At 32.6% G+C, this 22,264-nt stretch overlaps 1 protein-coding gene across 7 annotated transcripts in view; it reads right to left on the bottom strand.

The window, feature by feature from the left end:
- beta-Spec (spectrin beta chain) overlaps positions 1 to 22,264 on the bottom strand; it is a 151,808-nt gene that overhangs the window by 56,619 nt on the left and 72,925 nt on the right. For all 7 annotated transcript variants that reach the window (XM_068383139.1, XM_068383142.1, XM_068383143.1 and 4 more), the window contains one exon: positions 775 to 896. In XM_068383139.1, coding sequence (XP_068239240.1) covers positions 775 to 896 — 122 coding nt within the window. The remainder of the gene's footprint in view (positions 1 to 774; positions 897 to 22,264) is intronic.

The following is a 22,264-nucleotide window of genomic DNA, read 5'->3' as shown; positions in this document are numbered from 1 at the left end:
TACTTACTGGCAACCCCGCAAGTTTCTAATGAACTACGAACGATGCATTTTGCAATTTGTTGCATCAGATTTGACGCCGACTGTATTTCACTCACCCATACTCATTCATTTATAATCATAACCCTCTTAAATACATTATTGCAAATACTAGGGGATTATTGAATTAGAAAAATGTTAGAATATGTTTTCCTTCATATTAGTAATGGCCATCAACATAAACATATCTCATTAAATTAGAAAATTTTGAGCAGCATACCAAAACATGCTAAACCAACAGCAATTTACCACAATAGATCAGCTACAATTTAATACACTGGATATAAAGTGTGTTAAAATCACTTTCAACCAATGTTCGTTAAAATCACTTCAATCATAAAGTTCATTAAAATCACTTAAATCAATGTTTTTTAAAATCACCTCCGCCATAAGGTAAAGAAAAATTGTATACAGGGGCTAAAATTAACCATAATTAGTTGCTTTATGTATATCCATCAAAATCTAATAGGTGCAGATTATATTTCATCCTCATTATGTATGTTTTTAAATAAACCTCTCTTTTATGGGGTTGGGCATGAAGTTACTTTTTTTCTTAACTCTCTTCTGTCCTGTACTACGCTTGTCTAAATTCTAAGTTTTAGGGACTTCGGGCAGATCATTTTAGCAGGACAATCATTTTCATATTCTTTAAAATTGAAAAAAAAAATATTTTAAGAGCATAAAATATAACATTTGCAACACCAATAAAAACTGTTGTACTGACAAACATACACTTACCCATCTTTTGGTTGATCAGGTGAAGGTTGAGGAGGAGCAGCTGCTTGCTTAGCTAGTTCTTCTTGTCTCTGACGTTCCTTCTCTTCCTCCTCTTGTTTTCTTTTGAGTTCCTTCAGCTCATACTGCAACAAAAATTCATGTCAAAACATGAAGTGAAGGAAACAATTCTACTGAAGTAAAAACTACATGAAGATAGTCTCTGGAGTTCAATTGAGATGTAAATCTAAACTAATATATAAAAGTATCTCAATTTCAAAATTGTCAGACATTGTTTCTTCAAAGCTTATAAACAAAATATTTGTTTTATTTACTGTTCTGTGACCAGAATCATGGATGTACAGTACATAGAAAAAACTCTCTCACTAAAAGTATCAAGAGATATCAGAATGCAATGAGTATAAAGATTGCCTCTTGCACATTTCAACCTCTTCAACATATGTTAAAAGCAGTGTCTTTAGCATAAGCAGGCCTTACAAATAGCACTGAAAATTTAATTATAATTAAATATAAATTACAAGTAACATTACAACACTCAATGACGTGAAGCAAAATTAATTCCTAAAAGTATTTCATGGTTGAAGTACCTTATTCATGTACAACTGTATATACCCAGGGCAGACAAAAACAAAATTAAGTTATTTCTAAAGATGATAGTATTCATAAAAAAAACAGATATTTCATTTATGTTTGCCACTTAATGCATAGCACAAAATACTCGTTGCTAACATAAGTTAGATAAGAGACATTTCAAGCAGCAATATGTAAAGCAAAGTTATTCTGATAGGAAAGGTAAACAATTTCACCCACCAGCACTTAATCTTAATTCAGCAAAACCTCTAAATTAACATAAATGGATTCAATAAAATATAGTTTGGGCCATATTGTCAAGCAATGAGGCTGGGAATACCATTCTGTCATCATGAGAAATGATGAAGGAAACTATTTCAAAAGTTATCAAAACCTTTCATAAATATACAAATGAAAAAAATTCAAATTTTCACATAAAATGCAAGTATTTGCACACATTTTTCCATTTCAAATGATAAACATGTCTCACACATTTGCATATTTAAATTTTCTTCTACTCACTAACCAGGAGCAGCAAAACAAAAATGTGCCATGACATACATATTCACATTCACATTTTTCTGCTTCAGTACCCAATAACCAGGAACAGCAAAACCACAATGTGTCCTGACTCATACATATGTGCATTTAAATTTTACAGCCACTCACTAAATGGGAGCTGCTAAACAAGAATGTGCCCTGACTAATAAATATGTACATTTTAATTTTCTTCCTATTCGCTAAATGTGAGCAGCACAACCAAAATGTGCCCCAACTCGCACATTTGTATATATAAATCTATCTGTTACTCACAAGCTATGTTCTATTTTTCATATCTAAACCACATATAATATGCCAAGGTTGGGAGTGTACAAGTGTGGTTAAAGAATGTTTTGAAGAAGATAGCCATAGAACATAGCACTTAGCAGGCAAGGTATGTCATTACAAAATGCAAAAAATTTTTTTATCTTGGTTCAAGGTCCAAGATTTTTCCCCTCTGATCTTTGAATAATACCATATTAAATTTGATTTCATAATCAGATCATAAAATCAAGGATACTAAGCACAAAATGTAGAATTATGAAATTTATTTTTAATTTGATCTAGTGACACTTGGATCATGGTCTAAACCTGTATTTGTGATAGCAGTAAAAATACCAAAACTGAAATAGTATAAAAGAAATTTTTTAATCAGTGAAGTAGACCAATAAATGGAAATGACAAAGAGAGAGACTATATAAAATACAACAATGAAGAAACTGAAGTTAATAAGTGAAGTACAATGGAGGCAATACTCGATCAAACTAATGTAGGGAGCAAACAAGAAAGCAAAATAGCAATGCTGCAGAGACCATCAAGATTAATAAGACATTGGTTTAAAAGAAATGGAAAATAAGTCATTGGAAACTTCAAAAGAACTTTTTAAAACCATTAAGAAAAAAAGAAAAAAGGTTGAGCAAAAGAATAGTACAGTATATTAGAAACAATTACCGGACAAAGTGATGCACTACAGAATGAAGAATAAAACTATTGGAGCAAAACATGAGAGCATGAGACAACATACTGGAGGGAAGGTTGGAAGAAAAAAGGAAAAAAAATTATTACAGAAAATCAATTAAGACTATTTCTCAGAAAGATACAAATAGATAAATATCAAAACAATAAAGGAAGATATTGAAGTGCTGTAAAACCTCTTGAACAGAAATATGCAAATAGATAAATATAAAAAAAAAAAAAAAGGTAGATATTGATGTACAGTAAAACCTCTTTAAGAGACGATTCCTTCATTATTTATTCTCCTATACGCTTTCATATTTCTATTCTCACTTGATGTTCATATTGCTGCTTCTCCCATAGCACTGATTAATACACACTTAGCTGTAAAGCCTTTAAAAATGAAAAATTCTACCCTTTTCTTTCACTTCAATAAATACCTCCCTTAAACAAAGGGATGGACAGAGGGATTTAGGCCTAAGGCCAAGCACTAAGGCATCAGAAGTCATTAGGCGTTTACAGAATACAAATTGGTAATCATATTCATACACTCAAACCATTAGGTATCATATTTCAATTTACAAAACCAAACACATCACTGTAATACAACATATAAATGTGGTATAAAAAGGGATAAAAAGATGAAATAAATTAATCAAATTAATTAAAGCTTGTGATAGAGCCAAATATTCTGTTAAAAAAAGGGCAAGTTCAAGGTTTTACAATTATCCCTCAGTACAGGTATACCTCGCTCTACATCAGTAATTGGTTCCACGAGAGGTGACTTGAGTCTAATTTGTCTCGGCATTTACTTGTCACTATGCTGAACTGCAAACAATAATTCCAAGTTCTGTATTTTATCTATAAATGCAATCTGAATAATATATGGTGAATAAGAAGCTATTTAAAGCTTACAAACAAATAAACTTAAGCTTTTAATGTAGTACAGAAAAGAAGTAAGCTAAAATTACCAATAAATGTATGTAAATACTTGTAAATGTAGATTTTTAAGATTTTACATGTTTACAGTACATCGCGAGCTCTTTAGTTGTGAATGTGGTTTGCTCAAGACAGTATGAAAAAAAAATAATTTTGCAAGGGTAAATAACAAGTGAAGATGAAATTATTTTGCGATAGTATAAAATAAACTTGGTCATTAAATTTACCATTATTTGCATTCAATATGTTTGTTTTACATCACGTACATAGGTGGCTAAGGTTCGTCGGCATCAACAACTGATTCTGGCTGCTGTTGTTGTTCGATAAGTTTATTCATAAGAAATTGGTCGAGAGTTCCTTGAATTGTGCTCTTCTTTTCTTCAAGGATTATATGATAGGGAGCACAATTATATCAACAGTACTCTGTAAATTATATGTGATTCAAGAGGGACTTCTTGACATTGACTCCCAAACGATCCAAGAAGTGGGTCATCATTCTGGTGATACCTGCAAGGCCATCCTGAGTCCAAAACATAACCAATTGAACTGATAAAGCTTTGATCAGTTGACAAAAAGATATTTCCTTGAATTTAGGTAATCAGAATATAAAAAAAAATATATGTCAGAGAGGTCTATTAAGAATCTCGAAAATTTTTGTTTAATCCTTCCTAGAACTATTGAGTGTGTCTTCATTGTAACATTTTTAAACACTGAACTCGAGTGCCAAGACGTCTTTTGACCAGGAATAACCTATTATAGAACCCCAAAAACAGTTTATGATCTCTTTATCATATTTTTCTCTAGAAGTTTCACAGTTTTTAGCTGCAGGAAGAGAGCTTTTGCTGTATTAAGGTAACTTGGATATAGAACCACTTTTTGGGGGGTAAAGGCAGATTGGAAGTTAGCAAGATTCAGTAGCCAGCATTCTATGACCACAGTTAATACCCACAGGGGGGTAGTGGGACAGTCTTCCTTCTACTGGACTACAATGGAAAGGACTGTCATTCTGTTCTACGATAAAATTTCTGAGTTCAGCTAACAATCCTTCTGGAGCATCTACTGTAACGAAATATTGTTGCATTATTTCTTGAACGATAGGGCCTCCTTGTTGCCACATCTGAGTTTAAGAAAACTGACCCATTAGAAAGGTTGAGTATTTCTAATAACTGACCTCAGGACAACTACTTTATCGATGTTAAATTCATCTAGAAAATAGGAGTAGAAATTAACTTTCCTTTTGTGTATCTAATACTGAAAATAATATATACAAGTACATACTGTACTTATCCAACTCTTCCTTTTGCTTGGAATTTGGGATTTCCAGGTTATTGCATTTTTGGCTAAGAGAACATCTATATTTCATGTTTTGAAAAGTTTTTAATATAAACAATTTGTTTTAATATAAATACTCCTTTTCTTTTATTTATGCAAGTAGACCCCGTCCCTTATGCAACCCTTTTATGACCAAGTCCCTATTTATTTAAGGCAAAGATATTTAGGCTGGTGCAGTATTCCATAAACTTCAAAATCCTGATTTTCTTTGATCAAGTTGGCAAGAGAATGTAATTTCCTTCTTTTGATGGTGTCACAAATGTTTTCTGCATGTCTCCAAGTTATATTGACCATTTCTTTGCCTGCTCGTTTATGGAGTATCTAAAATTCTTATATTATGGTTATGCTGAAAGACGCAAAAAGTGTCAGATGATAAATAAATATACCTGAAGCATAAAATTTGCCAAGAAAATACGAAGACAAAAATATATGATGCTATCACTGTCTTACTCTTGTGTGGGCATTTGGTACATGTAATTATATTAATAGATTTGAGGAATTGGGCTCACCACTGCTTAGAAAATAACCCTAAAATATGATCCACAATGTTAAGAAAAATTACCCCTAAAAACCCTTACTTATGCATAATAGTTTAAATATCCAATTTTTTTTTTAAAAAAATGAAGTTTCTCAAAGCTTTAAATTTTCAGAAAAATTTTTCCCTACTACAGTACTCTACTCTTTTTCAGTATTGACTGCTTTTTATCATTCAAACATGAAAAGATTGGGAATTTTATAACCTACAATCTGTACGTACACTCGTAAAACAAATGCAATACTTTCATATACTCTAAGGAATAACCACCACTCAAAGTAATTCCTTTCCACTGATAAAATAATAAATATAAAAAAAGAAAATGGGATATGAAACCTTCCCATGTACACCTTCAAGCATATACAATAAAAATTACATTCCAATGGTTTTAAAATGAATAAATGCAAAAGTAAGAGTTCGAAGTAACACCAAAATAACATTGCTTCTTTGGAACTGAAACATGTCCCTTAAAATCCACAAATGCTGATAGCCTGTCAAAGGTCCCACCTGAAACAGTTTTATAAAAGAAAGTAAGATCATCTAAATTACTGTACATCCAAATCCTGATGTCCTGCAAATTTCTCTTCTATGAGATTACATAATATTGTTATACTGTTATAGAATCTGCAAAAGAAAGCGATTCCATACACTCCCTATCTGATTACCTACAAATAATATCTATTTAGTTAATGAATTTAAATACCGAATTTAGAGATTTTCTTTTATGATGCACGATGATTGGAACAAATCTGGCTACTAAATAATAATCCAAGACGAGGTCAGGTAGTTGATTAGCCTTGTACAAATTAGCATGTCTATCTATCTATCTATATACCAAGGCACTTCCCCCAATTTTGGGGGGTAGACGACACCAACAATGAAACAAAACAAAAAGGGGACCTCTACTCTCTATGTTCCTTCAGCCTAATCAGGGACTCAACCGAGTTCAGCTGGTACTGCTAGGGTGCCACAGCCCAACCTCCCACATTTCCACCACAGATGAAGCTTCATAATGCTGACTCCCCTACTGCTGCTACCTCCGCGGTCATCTAAGGCCCCGGAGGAAGCAGCAGGGCCTACTGGAACTGCGTCACAATCGCTCGCCATTCATTCCTCAATAATTCCTCAATAATTAGCATGTGCCTGTGTTAAAGAGGGTCTAAGCAGTAAACGTTTATCTGGATTGCCAGCCTTTTCTGAATCAGAGAAATTTTTTTTTTTTAAGCTATCCATTAAGTTGAAGAGTTGAGCTATGTAAACAGTTTTCAAGACAGCCACTTTTTTCTGATTTGATAGAATAAGAGACTTCAGAACTAACCTAAATCAATTATGAAGGTATATCTTAGCAATAATGTTACAAAAAGATGGAAAAGGCAATACTTCCTCACTTTCATCATCTGTCTCTACAATTTTTTCTTCATGTTCCTGTCCTGCAGAAGCCATATGAAAATCAGCCCATTTCTCAGTTTACCATTGAAAAGGGGGGTAAATCTGGAAGCACAGATTCATTTTGGATTTGAGTGTACAAGCACCTACATTTCCCCAGGTAAAATTGGTCCTCAGAAATTGCGGATTCTGTCCTTGATTTTGGTTATATTTAGTTTTCCTTACTAGCGATTAGTACTGCTGTTTTCAAACCGTCCACGCTTTTTTGTATTCTGCCTTCACACACTCTCCCTCCCTGCACAACTTGGTAATGAAAACCAAATATGACAATTTTAAGGCTAAGACATGTATTTTATTCAGTGATAAACATTCTGCAAAGAAATACTAATAGTATTAATTAAAACAGGTTCATACAAATTATGTTACAGGGCGCTATTCTCGATCTACGCTTGGAAATTGGGAAATTCTGGTTACTGCATTTACAGCTAGGAGAATGTCTATATTTCATGTTTCAAATATTTCTAATGAAAAAAAAAAAAATTGTTTTAAGGTTAAAAAATCTTTTTTTTTTATATATTTATATAAGCACGTCCGGTCGCTTACATAACCCGTTTCTTATCAACGTACACGAATAAATTTTTCTTCAAAAAGTTGAGGTAAAGATACTCATTGTCATCTCCCATAAACTTCACACATACCATTTTTTTCCACCAGGCCTGAAAATAAGGAACGTTGTTTATTTCTTCTGATTGTGTCTTGAAAAAAGGTATGTTGCACTTCATTAAGTTATAATTATCGTATTTCTTTGTTCGCTTATATTGTACAATTCTCACGTTATAATTATACTGAACGATGCGAAAAATGTCAGACGGTAACTACATATGCCTAAAGAGTAAAATTTTCCCTGAAAATATGCATACAGTACATAAATATATTATGCTACTACTGTCTTAGTCATGTATGGGCATTTGGTACATAGTATATATATATGTGTATATTCTTACATTATTAAATAAAAGAAAAAAAATTTCTTTATGAAAAAAAAAATCCATGTAAGCTTTCCGGGGTGTGTCATGCAAGAATGGGTCTGCCCAAATACCACAATAAACTACCACAATAAAGCAAGAGTATACAGGTTTAATGAAGTAATTTTGTTTATACCAAATCAGTATTATACACAAATTAACACACAAAATATTGTGGGAAATACTGAGAAAGGGAAATAAGGATAAAATAACAAATAAGAAATGGTATAGTTAATAATAAAAAAGGGTCAATAACAGAAGTGAAAAGCAAACAAAAAAGAAGGAAAGATGCAAGATAAAATATAGAAAATATTTCACTGAATGAGGAGTAAAATTTTGTTTTCATTATTCTAGTTATCTAAACTAAAATGCTTGCAATTTATTTTGCAAGTAGGTATGAAATATCATTAAAGGGAAATAATAAGTTGAGAATAATTAGTTATAAACAATTAAAAAGGAAAATAAATTGAAAGCATAATGGATAAATAATGAAAAATGAGAGAGAGAGAGAGAGAGAGAGAGAGAGAGAGAGAGAGAGAGAGAGAGAGAGAGAGAGAGAGAGAGAGAGAGAGAGAGAGAGAGATTTGTGTATTTATAAATCTAGAGCTTGTCTCTAGACAGGGGTTCTTAGATTACAGTTCCGGTACACAAATGTACGTGTATTGTACACAACGTTCATTGAGCAAAATCAGAGGGAAAAACAATATGATTACCAGGGGTTTCATTGAAATAAGTAAGTGTAGTCACAGTTTGAAAAGACCCTTTACTAATGCTCAAAAGGTGCACTGCATGAGGTGTATTGACGGCACTACACCTCTATGTGGGATGACATTCGAATACCTTGCTACAGACAACATTCTGTACATGCTTTTAGAAATATATACAGCTTATACAAATGAACTTTTAAACTACACTTTTATGGACACAAATATTTACTTTATCAATACCTTTGTTTGTTTGTTTTGGTGGTATACGAAATTTTAACACACTTTCTTTTTTTATTAGTGTAACAAGTAGGCCTAAATGATCCCTCTGAAAGTAGAAGCCTTCTCAGTGATAGGTAAACTTCCCCTCATTTGCAAAGAAAAAAAATGTATAACAGTGATAGGTAAACTTACCCTCATTTGCAAAAAAAAAAAAAAGTATAAACAGAATTCCAAGAGACACAATTGATAGGTGAGAAATAGTATTTCCCTCCATTGGAAAGTACAGTATTGCTCACCAGGCTCACTGCATGTGAACTATAATACTAATACACTTTCAATTCAAGAAAGGTCTACAACAGCAATAGCAAGGGAAAGCCATTTGTAAAATACTGTTTTCTATATATGCAACTTTTAAACTACAATATTCTACAGCAAAAACACACCCTCTGTGAAAAAATCTATAAAAATTCAAGTTATAGCAAAAGCAAGCAAAAAAAAAAAAGCTGCAAAAAAAAAAAAAAATGAATTTACAGATGAAGTACTTTACCTCAACACCAGAAAGAACATGCACACTATTTTGATGAGAATGCTTTACTACTTTTGGAGAAGAGATTGAGGTATTGGGAAGGGTATTGGGGTGAGGAGGAGTTGGTGAGGAATATCCCTCAGCATTTCCCATTGCCAACTTCCACATCAAATTATCTACATTAACGCATACTTCCTTTTTAACTGTTTATTGAAGCTATAGAATAGCAGGTCATTATGGAATCACTGCCAGAGCAATATTGGGCGCATGAATCTCCATTACTCAGCCTCTCTGGTAAATTAATGCTTTTAAGCTTTATATCAAAAATAACTTTCTGCACTCCAAAATTCCATTAATTTGGGTGGGCTAGTCTATTCTGTCACTTCCGAACCATCTCTTTCTAATTCATAAATTGGAGGAAGAGTAATACCATCATCAGTCGTCTACATAGCTACCATAAATTGTACTATTTCAACCCGTTTTATGATTATTCTGTTCTGAATAACTTTGACTACTTATATAATTAAACCATTTCATATGGGTAATTTTCATTTCTTATAAATTCTTCAAATGGTTCCTCAGGTATAGAAAATTCTGTTATTTTAACATGTGAACCTTCATTATGGAGCGTTTCAAAATTACTTGGTACAACCACTTGAAATATTAATTCATGATTTAGGCTACATGAACATAATTTTATATCAGTTTATAAAGTGAATTATCACAAAGAGAATGTAGAGGGCTCCTGACCAATTCTACACTATTTTGAAGATACAGAAGACAAAAATAACATTTTGTTAAGATACAGAAGACGAAAATAACATTTGGTCAGGAGGTGCATACTCTGGTTGATTAAAGTAATAATTACATCTTTGACTCAACAATTTTGAAGATAAATTATCTATTTCTGAAGCCTTTATAAGGATTGTGTCTGTCAATTGAGGATGACTTCTATTTCTTTTTGAAAATACCATGAGATTTCCTTTGGAAAATATCTTCTTGGAAGAAAAATCCATATAACTAGACTGGTTGAATTGTAACTGTGTTAGGGCAGGACAAGAAAAGGCATTGAAAAATGCTTGGACTGGGGTAGGATAGGTTTTACGGTGTTCAAATGGGCGAGGTGGGTAAGGAGGGAGAGACATGCGATGATCAAAGCCACAACAAACTTCTTTAAATTCCAAGGCATCAACACCACTGCAACGAACTGGAACACTTCTAAATCTATATTCTTCCAGCTGTGCATAAATAAAGGAAATTAACAGTACATTCATTCAATATAGTTTCATAAACTGACATTTCATATGCAATAATGTACAAAAATATAAAAACCTATGTAACTATAAAAAATATACAGTATATCACTGACAATATTCACGTTGAAAAGCTGTCTCTTGCACCTTTTTACATTACCAAATTTTACTAAACACTGAAAAATCATGAAACAAATGAAAATGTTTTTAGGTTTGAAAAGCTATCTTAATATGAAAATTCATATCAAACAGAGTCTATTAGGTATCATGTACTCCAAAAGTCTTAAAAACAATAACCTTAAATAGGTTGCATTTCTTCCTTTCGGTTATATAGCAGGCATATTCCCTGCAATAGCATTCTAATTTTTCTAATAGAATTTCTTGATTTCTACAACAAAATTACAAAAAGATTTATGACAAGACAATTTTACAAGACATCTAATGTTAATACTTTCAGGCCAAAACTCGCCTCAGTATTAGCAACAAAGTATTTAGAGACCTTAAAATAATACAGATATCTAAAGAAAACTTGTTCAAAGTATGAAAATAATTGTAAACATTAACATAATATTTATAGCTATGACTAAATAAATGACAAACTAGACTTTCCTAGCTATCTGCCAATAATATTGTGGATTAATTTGATACAACTGAAAACCTTTTAAAGGGAAATTTTAAGTTTGAATCAATGATCTAAAAATAAAAATTCTCCAATGATATCAACTAAGAATACTATATTTGTAAAGTGGTTTGCTTAGTGTGATGTCAGCTTTATAACTACCATTCCTACCAAAAATGAAAACACATCAACATAAGAAAAAGAGTCGACTGTTGTACCAATGACTTTTTCAAACTGATGTAACATGAAACTTTGAACAATCTGCATTTGAAAATAAATTTTATCTTGTTTTGCATAATCTTCGATTTGAATTACTATAAAAATATATTCCTTTAAACTAACAACCATCAGTTCATTTAAAATCTCTCAAACAACAATTCTATAGATTGGACATTTTAGCATCTTTCTGAATAATTACGAAAATTATAAAACTTTTAGTTTTACAGATAAAAACATACTATCTTTTACTCAAGTCACTCAGCTATGTCAACAGCAGTAGATCATGAGATGTTGCAAAATAAAAAGCTAAATAGTAGATAAAAGGTGGACAATAGTCTTCTGAAAATAATATCTTTCCTCCCTCTAATTTCACTTCTCTGTGACTGTGTTAACCAGAGGAGACAGGAAGATGGGAACATAAAAGTCATCTACATGCGGCTATGAATTATATTACACACCCTTAACCCTGGAAAGGTATGATGGGTCGTTTGCGACCCCTACAGCATTTTCAAAACCTGTTTTTTCCCCATAAATCATCAGCTGTCTCGAATATGGAAGTGATCGACCTGCAAGGGGTGACTAGTCTACATGCCATTGTCTGCTTTAGGACTGATTTTCGTCTAACTTCCCTCCTTCCCCGTTTTTTTACCCCCCCCAGGGGTCGACCTCGACCCTGAATACCTTTATAGGGGTAAGTGATCAAACAGCAAAGTTATTACATAATTATAAATTGTCAAACAGTGTTGATACTTGTTTGGTTCTTTATAGTTGGAAAGTGTGGGTGGATGGTGTGTCTACCACTTGCATGACATTGGTTTTGGCTTAGATGCCATATATTGCCATGAGGTCCATTTTCCCTCAAATGCTAATTTCTGATTTTTTGGGTTTTTTGCAAATTTGATTTTTTTTCTATTTATTTTGAATTTATCTTCAATAATGGCCAGCAGACAGTATTCCCTCGGCATGGATGTCATCAACACACTTCTAATGGAGTTAAAAAGAGATGTTGATGATAATATGGAGCTTGCAACCCCATTCTTCATTCCAAGTGGTAGATTGGGCTGTAAGAGTTGTTGCGGTCTGCGGCCATTTTGTTGACATATCCGAAAGGTAAGTTGGCATATCTCTATATATTCTTGTTCTGTATAGAATTCGTGATATTTTGGTATAATTTAATGCATAAATATCATATTTTATAGGAGATACAATGATTTTCATAAGAAATTTACATTGTGAACTAGGCCGTCAAAAAATGACCTTTAGATTTCGCCCCTGTTATAACAGTAAATTACATCTTAGTGCACATTTTATTATGTATTTCTGTTCTAGGATAATATGAGTTTATTCTATAAAAAAAATTAGCCTCTTCCTATTTCATTTGGGTACCCAAAAAAATTCATGAAATTTGGACAAATTTTTTTGGCCAAAAAAATTTACCCTTTTTTTCTCATTTCAGATCTTGACTTCTATGGGTCCAACTCATTTCCAGCAATTACACGCTGTTGCTTTGCCATCTAAGAAGGTGTCCCTAAAGGGATTTATGTGTATATGTATATTTCTTTTTTTTTGTGAATATTTACGTCGTCTTTTTTTTGTATACTTAAATTTTCAATATATTTCCAATAAATAGTTATTTTGTAGATGGGTATCATTTATATTTTCAGTAATTTTTAGCATTCTTTGAAGTATTTTTAGCAAGTCAAACAATACAGATTGATGCATAACTAAATTTTTCCTGAATTTTTTTCGGAGTCGGGGTCGTTCACGACCGAGTATACCCTTAAAGGGGTGTCCGAGTAGCATACCTATCCAGGGTTAAAGTACTCACAAAAATTACAGCTTTGTATTATTTACTATGCAACTGACTACTAGGCATACTGGCTATTAATGAATATTCTAATTTAGCCTTAAGATAAATTTGTATATGGTACACCAATGAGCTGTTCCTACTTAGATTAGGGCAAGTATAATTATTGAATATATCACGTTGAACTTACCAGGAAAGCTTACAAGTCAAAGTCTCCAACACTAGAAACCTAGAAGAGTTGGATAACATTCTCTTTTCATACGACTGAATAAAGGGGTTGTTGCCTAGCAAATTGTCATTAAGATGTTCAAGGTGAAAACAAAAATCTTCTGTAATGAAATCTAATAATGCACCACTTTCTACTATGCTGCTTTTCAAGCTAAATCTAGGGAGCTATGCAATAAAACCCTGACTGACCTCGATGGAGATTGGTAGACTTAGGAAATATTAAACTTTCAGTGAAAAATTTCTAAAAGTTACAAGCTTACTAGATCTTATTCCAGGGAGTAGGAATGATTTCTATAGGGTGTTGGATGTTGCAAAGATTGAGAGCATTAGTTTGATAACGTGTAAATTTGGACCTAGATGAATATCCTCCATCTCAAAACTATAATTCAAGACTAGTATAGTAGTGATAATTCTCAAATTACTTAGACTGCATACACACAAGGGCCATTTCCTCGTGCCACTTACAATCTAGGTATGTTTTATATTGTAATTTACCCTTTTCAGATTCTGAGGGCACAAGTTTCCCAAGATTTCCGAGGTAAATTTTCCAACTCGCTTATGTGGACAGATCTAATTTTAGTTTGAAATACGAAAATTATTATTTGTACATTAGGCTTTATTCTTGCTTGAAAAATAACAATACCCATTCTGATTAAATTTAACGCAGTAAAAATCATGAACCAAAAACAGATAAGCTAACTGCTGTTTAGTTTTTATCATATGCTTGCTGATGCTATAACTATCATATGATTGCTGTTATCTGTAAAATGTAAAAATAAAAACACTAGCCTACATTGGACAAAACGAAGCTAAAGAAGACGCCATGTCATGGGGTTATGAAAAACAATAACTAAGAATCAGACTACTACTGAAACATTGCCACTTTCTTGTTAAAATATCTATATCTTTTAAGGTAAATATATTTAGAGATTCTTGGGGATGAAAGTTTCCTTTTGGAGCTATTATAGTATAAAATTATCACAGGGGAAACTGAGGGTGCAAGTTTTTTGGGGGTGAACTAGGAGGATCCAAGATGTCCTTTAGATCTGCAGTATTAAGGCAAGATGCTCTTATTCAAGTGGACATAGTTTTCCTCTTCATAATTGGAATAATAATGCAGTACTTTCCCAAACTATGCATGTTCGAATTGTGTGATTCCCCATTTATGTGGTTGCCATTATTCAAAAGTAAAGTTTCTGTATCTGCAAAGCTGTTCAAACTCTTCGAGAGTCAAGTACCACAAAAAGCATCAAATCTATTGTCTTTTCAAGTATATAGGTAACCCTAGGTACTGTGCCAGATAATAAATGTAACCAAATGATATTTACCTTACATTTTATCAATAACTTCATAATAAATAGCCTATTTAAGAAAAAATTCCATTTCAACAATGAAATCAACTTTTAACTATTCGAGTCCAGCTGACAAAATGTAAGCAGTTTTTGTGGTTACGTTTTCGGCAACCATTATCTTTCTCTAACCTTTCGATAATTTTAATGGTAATGTTAATGATGGTATATTATAGCATTATTTTTGTTTAGCACAGTATATATAAAAGCTCAATTTTTCCAGGGTGTTCTAGGTTTTCACATAAAGGCTTGTTTATCGGCAGTGAATAGCCTAATGTTCTCTCTCTTTCTCTTTACTTGATTTAATCCTTGCCACTTTCCAGTAAAGGGCAGTGTTTCTAGAAAAGAGAAGACCAGGTCTTAGGACAAGGCTTGGCATTCCTTAATTGCCTTGAAGATCGACAGTTCAATCCTTTAGTGTCTAGGAATGAACTAATAATGGAAAAAATTGGGTGCAAAAAATTCTGGTTATTACAGGAAGGTACGTTTGTGGTAAAAACAGCAAAAAGATATAAACTGTCTTCTTACAGATGATACATATTCAATGACCAAAATCTTATCAGCTTTGACAATCCTGTTTTTTTTCCACAAATTCATGACAGAAAAAAGGAACCTAAATAGAGGTAAAAACCAATGGTTCAACGTGGCATGACTGACCTAGTTGTAAGTTAAGAAAACTGCTACCATACCAAAAAAGCAGTATCAAAAACTTAAAAAAAGGACTATCTTTTCATCAAACTAAAAACTACATTTCTAAAAACTGTTCTTAAACAGTGATTGACATAATGCAATATGCAGAAAAATACCCTACTACCACTACTGAACCTAGGGTGTACTAAATATTCAAAATATGTTACTCATCTAGATACTGAAAAGCAAGCACAGCATGTCACGTTCACTGTGCTGGCTGAAAAACCTTGTTCAAAGACAAAATTTCATACTTATCTTATCAATGATATCAGTAAAAAACTAAGGAGCTCGAGCAAAGTTGGGTTGTAAGAAAAAAGCTAAGATAATACCTTTGTTTGCAAAATTGTGACAAATACTTAATTCAGCTATCAGCTTTCCCCCAGAAAGTACACTTCAGGACTTGTCTGGCCGGTGACCATGCTCTGATTTTTAATTCTTTAACCCCTAACAATGCTGGATACAGAAAAGTCCACTGAAACTGCCATATTTAAAAATTGCATGATAATAACCGACCATGTCTCTTAAACTTCATAGATTGAACTAGAAGTGTTACTTCAGAGATATTGTATATGATTACAGCCAGAAAGGCAAACAACCCCTTAAAATGCCTGATACAATAAATTTTTTGGCAAAAGTCTATGCCAAAGAAAAGAGCTTGCCCTACAAATTACCAAACCTCAGAATTTAATCAAAATCCTGTGACCACCCAGCATGGAAACTACAGTATTGTGTAACTTCACAGAATCAAAACTTAGATTAGTGGTATACCACTTACCACTACCTCTGGGATCTCAAGAGTATTGAAGTCAACATACAACTTTAAAGTAATCATACAAAAATATCTGATGTTACAGGTAAGTACAGACATAATATGACCTACATGCAATAACCAAAAGAAAAAATTAAAAGTTTTATTTTGATGAATCTTAGTCGTAGGCCCCCATTGATGACTACAAAACTACAGTGGTGGTAGGAAAGTGGTAATTACAAAAGCATAACAAAATCCTTAAATCTTCAAACATGAATCAATGGGCTTTTAAATATTTCTCTAACTTGCTACTCTTGCCTTATCAGGAGAATGAAAATTCTAATAATCAATCTTTCCTATCCAAAACAGTTCATTAGAAATAAATGGATATTCACAAATATTCATCAAATAACCCAGTGAAATAATATTGACATCATATCCCAAAACCACTGAGATTCCAATGATATTACAGGATATCATCTCATCGTTCAACCCTTAAGATTCCGGAAATGTTAAATGACTTCATCAGTCAAAAAATGTTCACCTCAATGCAATACTAATTTTTACCTTATCTTGTAGTTTATAATCTTCTGAAAATACTGCAATAAAATACAAATAATAATCGAAATAATACCATAACCTGTGAATTAATATAAACAAATTGCTATGTTCTTAAAATGTCACAGTATTATTTGGCTTAGTTTAAGAACAATCAATGGACCTAAAAATTAATGAAGAAACAACTTCCTTATAAAGATGTAAATTATGGGGTGGTGTATTCTATTAACCTAAAACAAAAGAAATGTTTAAAATATACCAGCTAATATAAAACTATTCATCATTTAAAGTGAATATTAATTCTCTTTAACACAAATTGTATTCTAACCATTCTTACTTTTCAACACATTTGATCAGAACCTCAACTTTATTTTCCCAAATTCATAGACACATCTACTCGGGCATCTAGTTAGTAAATTTTACAAGTTAAACAAACTCTCAAATTACTTTATGTAAAAGGGACGGATGACCTAACTTGAAAAATACTGGATGTCAAAAGTAAAATATACTAACCCACATAACAAAATATCAGTGTTTTAATGTTGGATTCAAATTCAAAAGTAGAATATAATTATATAGAAATCATATCAATGTTACACACGAGATTAATACTGAAGAGTAGAATATAATAACCCACAAAGGCAATGTTGAAGTTGAATAAAGGATTTAAAACATTATTACCTGCTCAGAAAAATATGTTAAAAACACTGGATTCAAATGCAGAGTAAATCATAGCAATTCTCACAGCCAAATACTAATGTTATATAATCGTTTCAAATTCAAGATAGGACTTTATTCACCAAAATAAAAAGATGTCCATATTAAATATTGGACTAAAATTCAAAAGTAGAATACAGACAGTATACTGTAATTACTTACACAGCAAGATACCAAAATTAAATACTGAAGTACAGTAATATAAACGGAAGTATGATTTTAGCAAATTTTCTACATGACTGATATACCTTCCACTTACATAATACATCAACTTCAATGCAGAATTCCATACTCCTGGTAAAACTAAAAGGTATGTAATTTAGCAAGTGATCCACCGAGTGTTGCATAATTGTGAAGTTCTTAACAAAACTTACTGCTATCTGAACATATTCCAACAACTTTCTAATATGACCTGAAAGTTATCTTCAATTTTTTTTTTTCAAAATATTTTTATCAAGGTATGTAACAGTTTGTAACTATTATAGACTTTGGGAAATATCTATTTTAAATAACCCTCTAATGTAATTTGAATTTTTCCATAGATTTAAATTTCAAAACACATATAATGACTCTTGGTTACAACTACTATTAAATTCTAATAGATTAGTACTAAAACTAAAACTCAGAAATACAGCTGGCTTTCTAATTCTAAGGAAAAAAAATGTCAGTTTATATTCTCTATTGAAGTTATCCATTAACAACATGTCAAACTTTGAGAAGCTCTTCTACCAAAAGAGATAAAAGACACACTGGTTAGTTTCAAATTGTGGAATGAGGGACTTTTTTTTTTTTTTTTTTTTTTTTTTAACCAATTCTCTACACTTATCCTATCATTTGACTTCAAAATTTCCTTTTTCCTCATTTTCATTAACCTATCAGCTAAAATACATGCCAAAAAGTATAAAATTCTCAAAACCCAAAGTTTGAGATTTCAAGAACTACAAACTGAAACTAGGAGCTATTGCCTTGTGCCAAGAGCCCCTGCCCAGATGTAAAAGCCGAGCAATATGGAAGAAACTACAAACTGAACTTTTAACTATTTAATCATGAAAATAAAATAAAATATTGGGACAATGGAATGTTTAGTCATATCAATCACACACCAAACCTATACAACTCCAATTAAATTAGAATGTCTCCTGATATGTATTGTTTAGCCTTGCAGGCAAAATAATTATAGTAACTAAGAGCTACTGTTCATTCTGAATGGCCTGACCCAATGTTATTTAGAAATTGTTCATTCTAGCTTTGCTTTATCAGATTAAAATTCATAAATTCAGTATAATTCTTTTTTATCCACCAAGTTTTAGAGGGCACCAAAGTAAGTTGTCAGGCAAAAAAGTAGGTTTTCCTTCATACTTACGGGATAATTATAATATTTTCTGTTTATGCTAAGTATACTGTATCACTAATATTTTCATAATAAAAGTATGCAGATTTAATAATTTCATACGTAGCATTTTTAAAGAAAATTCCTTTTTATTGTATTGGTTCATCATTGAGACGTATGTATGGTCGTGTAAAACTTGTTATAATTTTTGCATTTTAACGTTTAAACATTACCTATGTAAAGTTGGAACAGACATATGCAGAATTGGCACAAACAGGGGTATTACTCGCACAAAAATGTGTTTTTTTGCCCTTCTGATTCATACAGAATGCCCGCACATCAATAGACGTTGACTGTAGTGTAATTTAAAAGGCTATATGCTAGTCTATTGACACGAGTCGTCACATAAGGGTTAAGTAAAATTTGATTAATTCCAGAAAGGAAACATCTAGAAATCTGTATACACTTTTATGACAACATTTCAAAATTTGGCACACGAGATACAAAGACTTCCTGCAGTAGTCCAGAAGTATCAAAAGTAGCTACTGTATAGCCTATCCTAAACTGTGGCAGCCAATGAAGGAGGATCTGTCATTACTACAGGAGCTAGCCAAGCTCACCTATCGAATAAGGTCCTCTAAGCTACAGGTCTGCAAGTGCTGGCAGTCTGTAGTTCAGACAACACCTAATCTTGTCACAGCCTCCTTAGAATATCCATTGGCTGCCAAACCTACTATTTTATGGTAAGTGATTCTCAAGACCCGGAAGCTCTAAAAGTCTTCCTCTTAATACATATTTCATCACAGAGTTGGGAGTTCACATTCCCTGTTAAAAGCTCAAGAAAATTGTGGTCAGAGGTAAACAGGAAAAGGTTCTGCATCTTTCTGAAACTAATGACAATATCTCTATCTGCAGTTGTCTGTCACTGTCGAAGATGAGCTCTAGACTCATAACAGATATGACAATGGCCTCCTTCATGAAACAGGGGGGAGCAAGATCCAATTTAATGTAAGACTTGGTAGTACTGTAGAGTGCGTCATATGGACAGAGGCCAACAGAGAAATTATCCAGGACAAAGTCAGAACGCTTGTACATTCCGCCTTTGGAACGATTTAAAAAAAAAAAAAAAAAAAAAAAGTCAGGCTTTACGTCAGATATGTGATGCCTCCTAGTATAATTCCTTTCAGTAAATTTATCAGCATTTGATCTGCGGAACACATTTCCTGCATCCTGTAAGGTTCAAACAACCCAAACCAATAGCAACATCATTCCACAAGGAGTTTTGAGCAGTCTTGGATGTTACAATTTGTGATGTGGCAAAGCCAATCAACACAACACATCTGAATTTATGACTGCAAACTTCTTTACTCACTGACACCTCCAAATGAAGTTGTCAGTGTCTGCAATCAATGGCTTTGAAGTTGGATTGGAATTATGAATTTGGGTTATACAGCCTAGTGCTTGGTCAGAGATGACATTCAATATAGACATGTAACTAGGGGGAAACTATAGTTGCAATATGAAATAAAAGCTTAGGAAAATTGAAAAGTAATAAGAAAGGAAGTCAGAGTAGAGGTAGTAAGAAAAGTTTAAAAGGCTTTGATTGAATTGGCTATATAGAGTGTAAAAGTGACTGAAACAAATGGTCTTGGAAGGACTTTCATCACTTAAAATAAGACATCTCATGTTAGATAATTCAACAGTTGAATTAGGACCTTGGTTGTTGAATTCTTATCAGTTACACATAATATGCACATCCAGAAATGTCTTTACCGCCAAGATGGATAATGTGCTGGCCTTTTGTTCCAACTAGGTGCGAGTTTAATACTCAAAACTGGTAATACCTGCACTATAGTGAAGGTTTTCAATGGGCCTGTCTCTAGCTTCTGTGTCCATCGCAAACTTTCACACTTAGTGTCTACTACAAGATAGATAAATAGATATGTTATTTATATATATATATATATATATATATATACATATATATATATATATATATACTGTATATATATACATATATATGTGTATATAATACATAAATATATAATCATTTATGTTTATATATAGAAATATATATATATATATATATATAAATCTCTCATATATATATATATATATATATTATATATATATATATATATCTCATATATATATATATATATACATACATATACATATAAATAAATATAGATAATAACATATAAACATATATGAACATTAGTATATATATATATATATATATGTATATATATATATATATATCGATCGATCAAAATATATAAATATATATGAATATTAGTATATATGTATATATATAAAATATATATATATATATATATATACACACACACAGTGGAACTTCTACACACGAACGTATCTACATCCGAATTTTCCAACATCCTTAGTAAAATTCGAGCAAATTTTTAACTCTTACACCCGAATTTTATTTCGACACACGAAGTAAGCAATTTTCGTCTTACCGGTTGTATCCGAATTTTTCGACACGCGAAGTACAATTCGAACACGTTCCTACTCTACACCCGAAGTAAACAATACTCATACGCGTAGTCGGTGCTCATAGCACCTGAAGTGTTTTTTATTTCTGCCGATAGAAGGCAGCACTTCGACCTCGGAGGGACCCTTAATTAGCGCGGCTCGGGTCAGTCCTCTGTTCTCGTCGACTTCTTGCGATTGTGCCCTGTGCGTTCTGCTATTAACTGTGTTTTAATCGTGATTTTTTACGTGCATCCTTTTACGGTAATTTACGTAAAGTATGGGTCCTAAAAGGCTTAGTTTTGCAAGTGGTAGTGGTAGTGGTGAGAAAAGGAAGAAGGAAATGCTTTCTTTAGACGTAAAGCAGGAAATTATTGAAAAACATGAGTGTGGCGTCCGCGTGAGTGAACTTGCTAAACAGTATGGCCGTAATATGGCGATGATCTCGACAATCCTTAAACAGAAGGAAGCTATTAAAGCAGTGAAACCTTCTAAGGGGATCACCATTATTTCAAAACGCCGTAGCCCTATCATAGAAGAGATGAAACGACTTCTGCTAGTGTGGATCAAGGACAGAGATCGTTGGCGACACCATCACCGAAACCGTCATCTGCGAGAAGGCGCACGCCATCTTTACAGACTTGAAGGAGGAGAGCTCTGGTGGTGATGCTGGGGAGAGTTCAACCGAACCTTCCTCGGATGATTTCAAGGCATCTCGTGGCTGGTTTGAGAAATTTACGAAACGGTCC

This window comes from Palaemon carinicauda, chromosome 11, assembly GCF_036898095.1.
Source record: "Palaemon carinicauda isolate YSFRI2023 chromosome 11, ASM3689809v2, whole genome shotgun sequence".
Taxonomy (NCBI): domain Eukaryota; kingdom Metazoa; phylum Arthropoda; class Malacostraca; order Decapoda; family Palaemonidae; genus Palaemon; species Palaemon carinicauda.
This window is presented reverse-complemented; position numbering and strand designations above follow the sequence as displayed.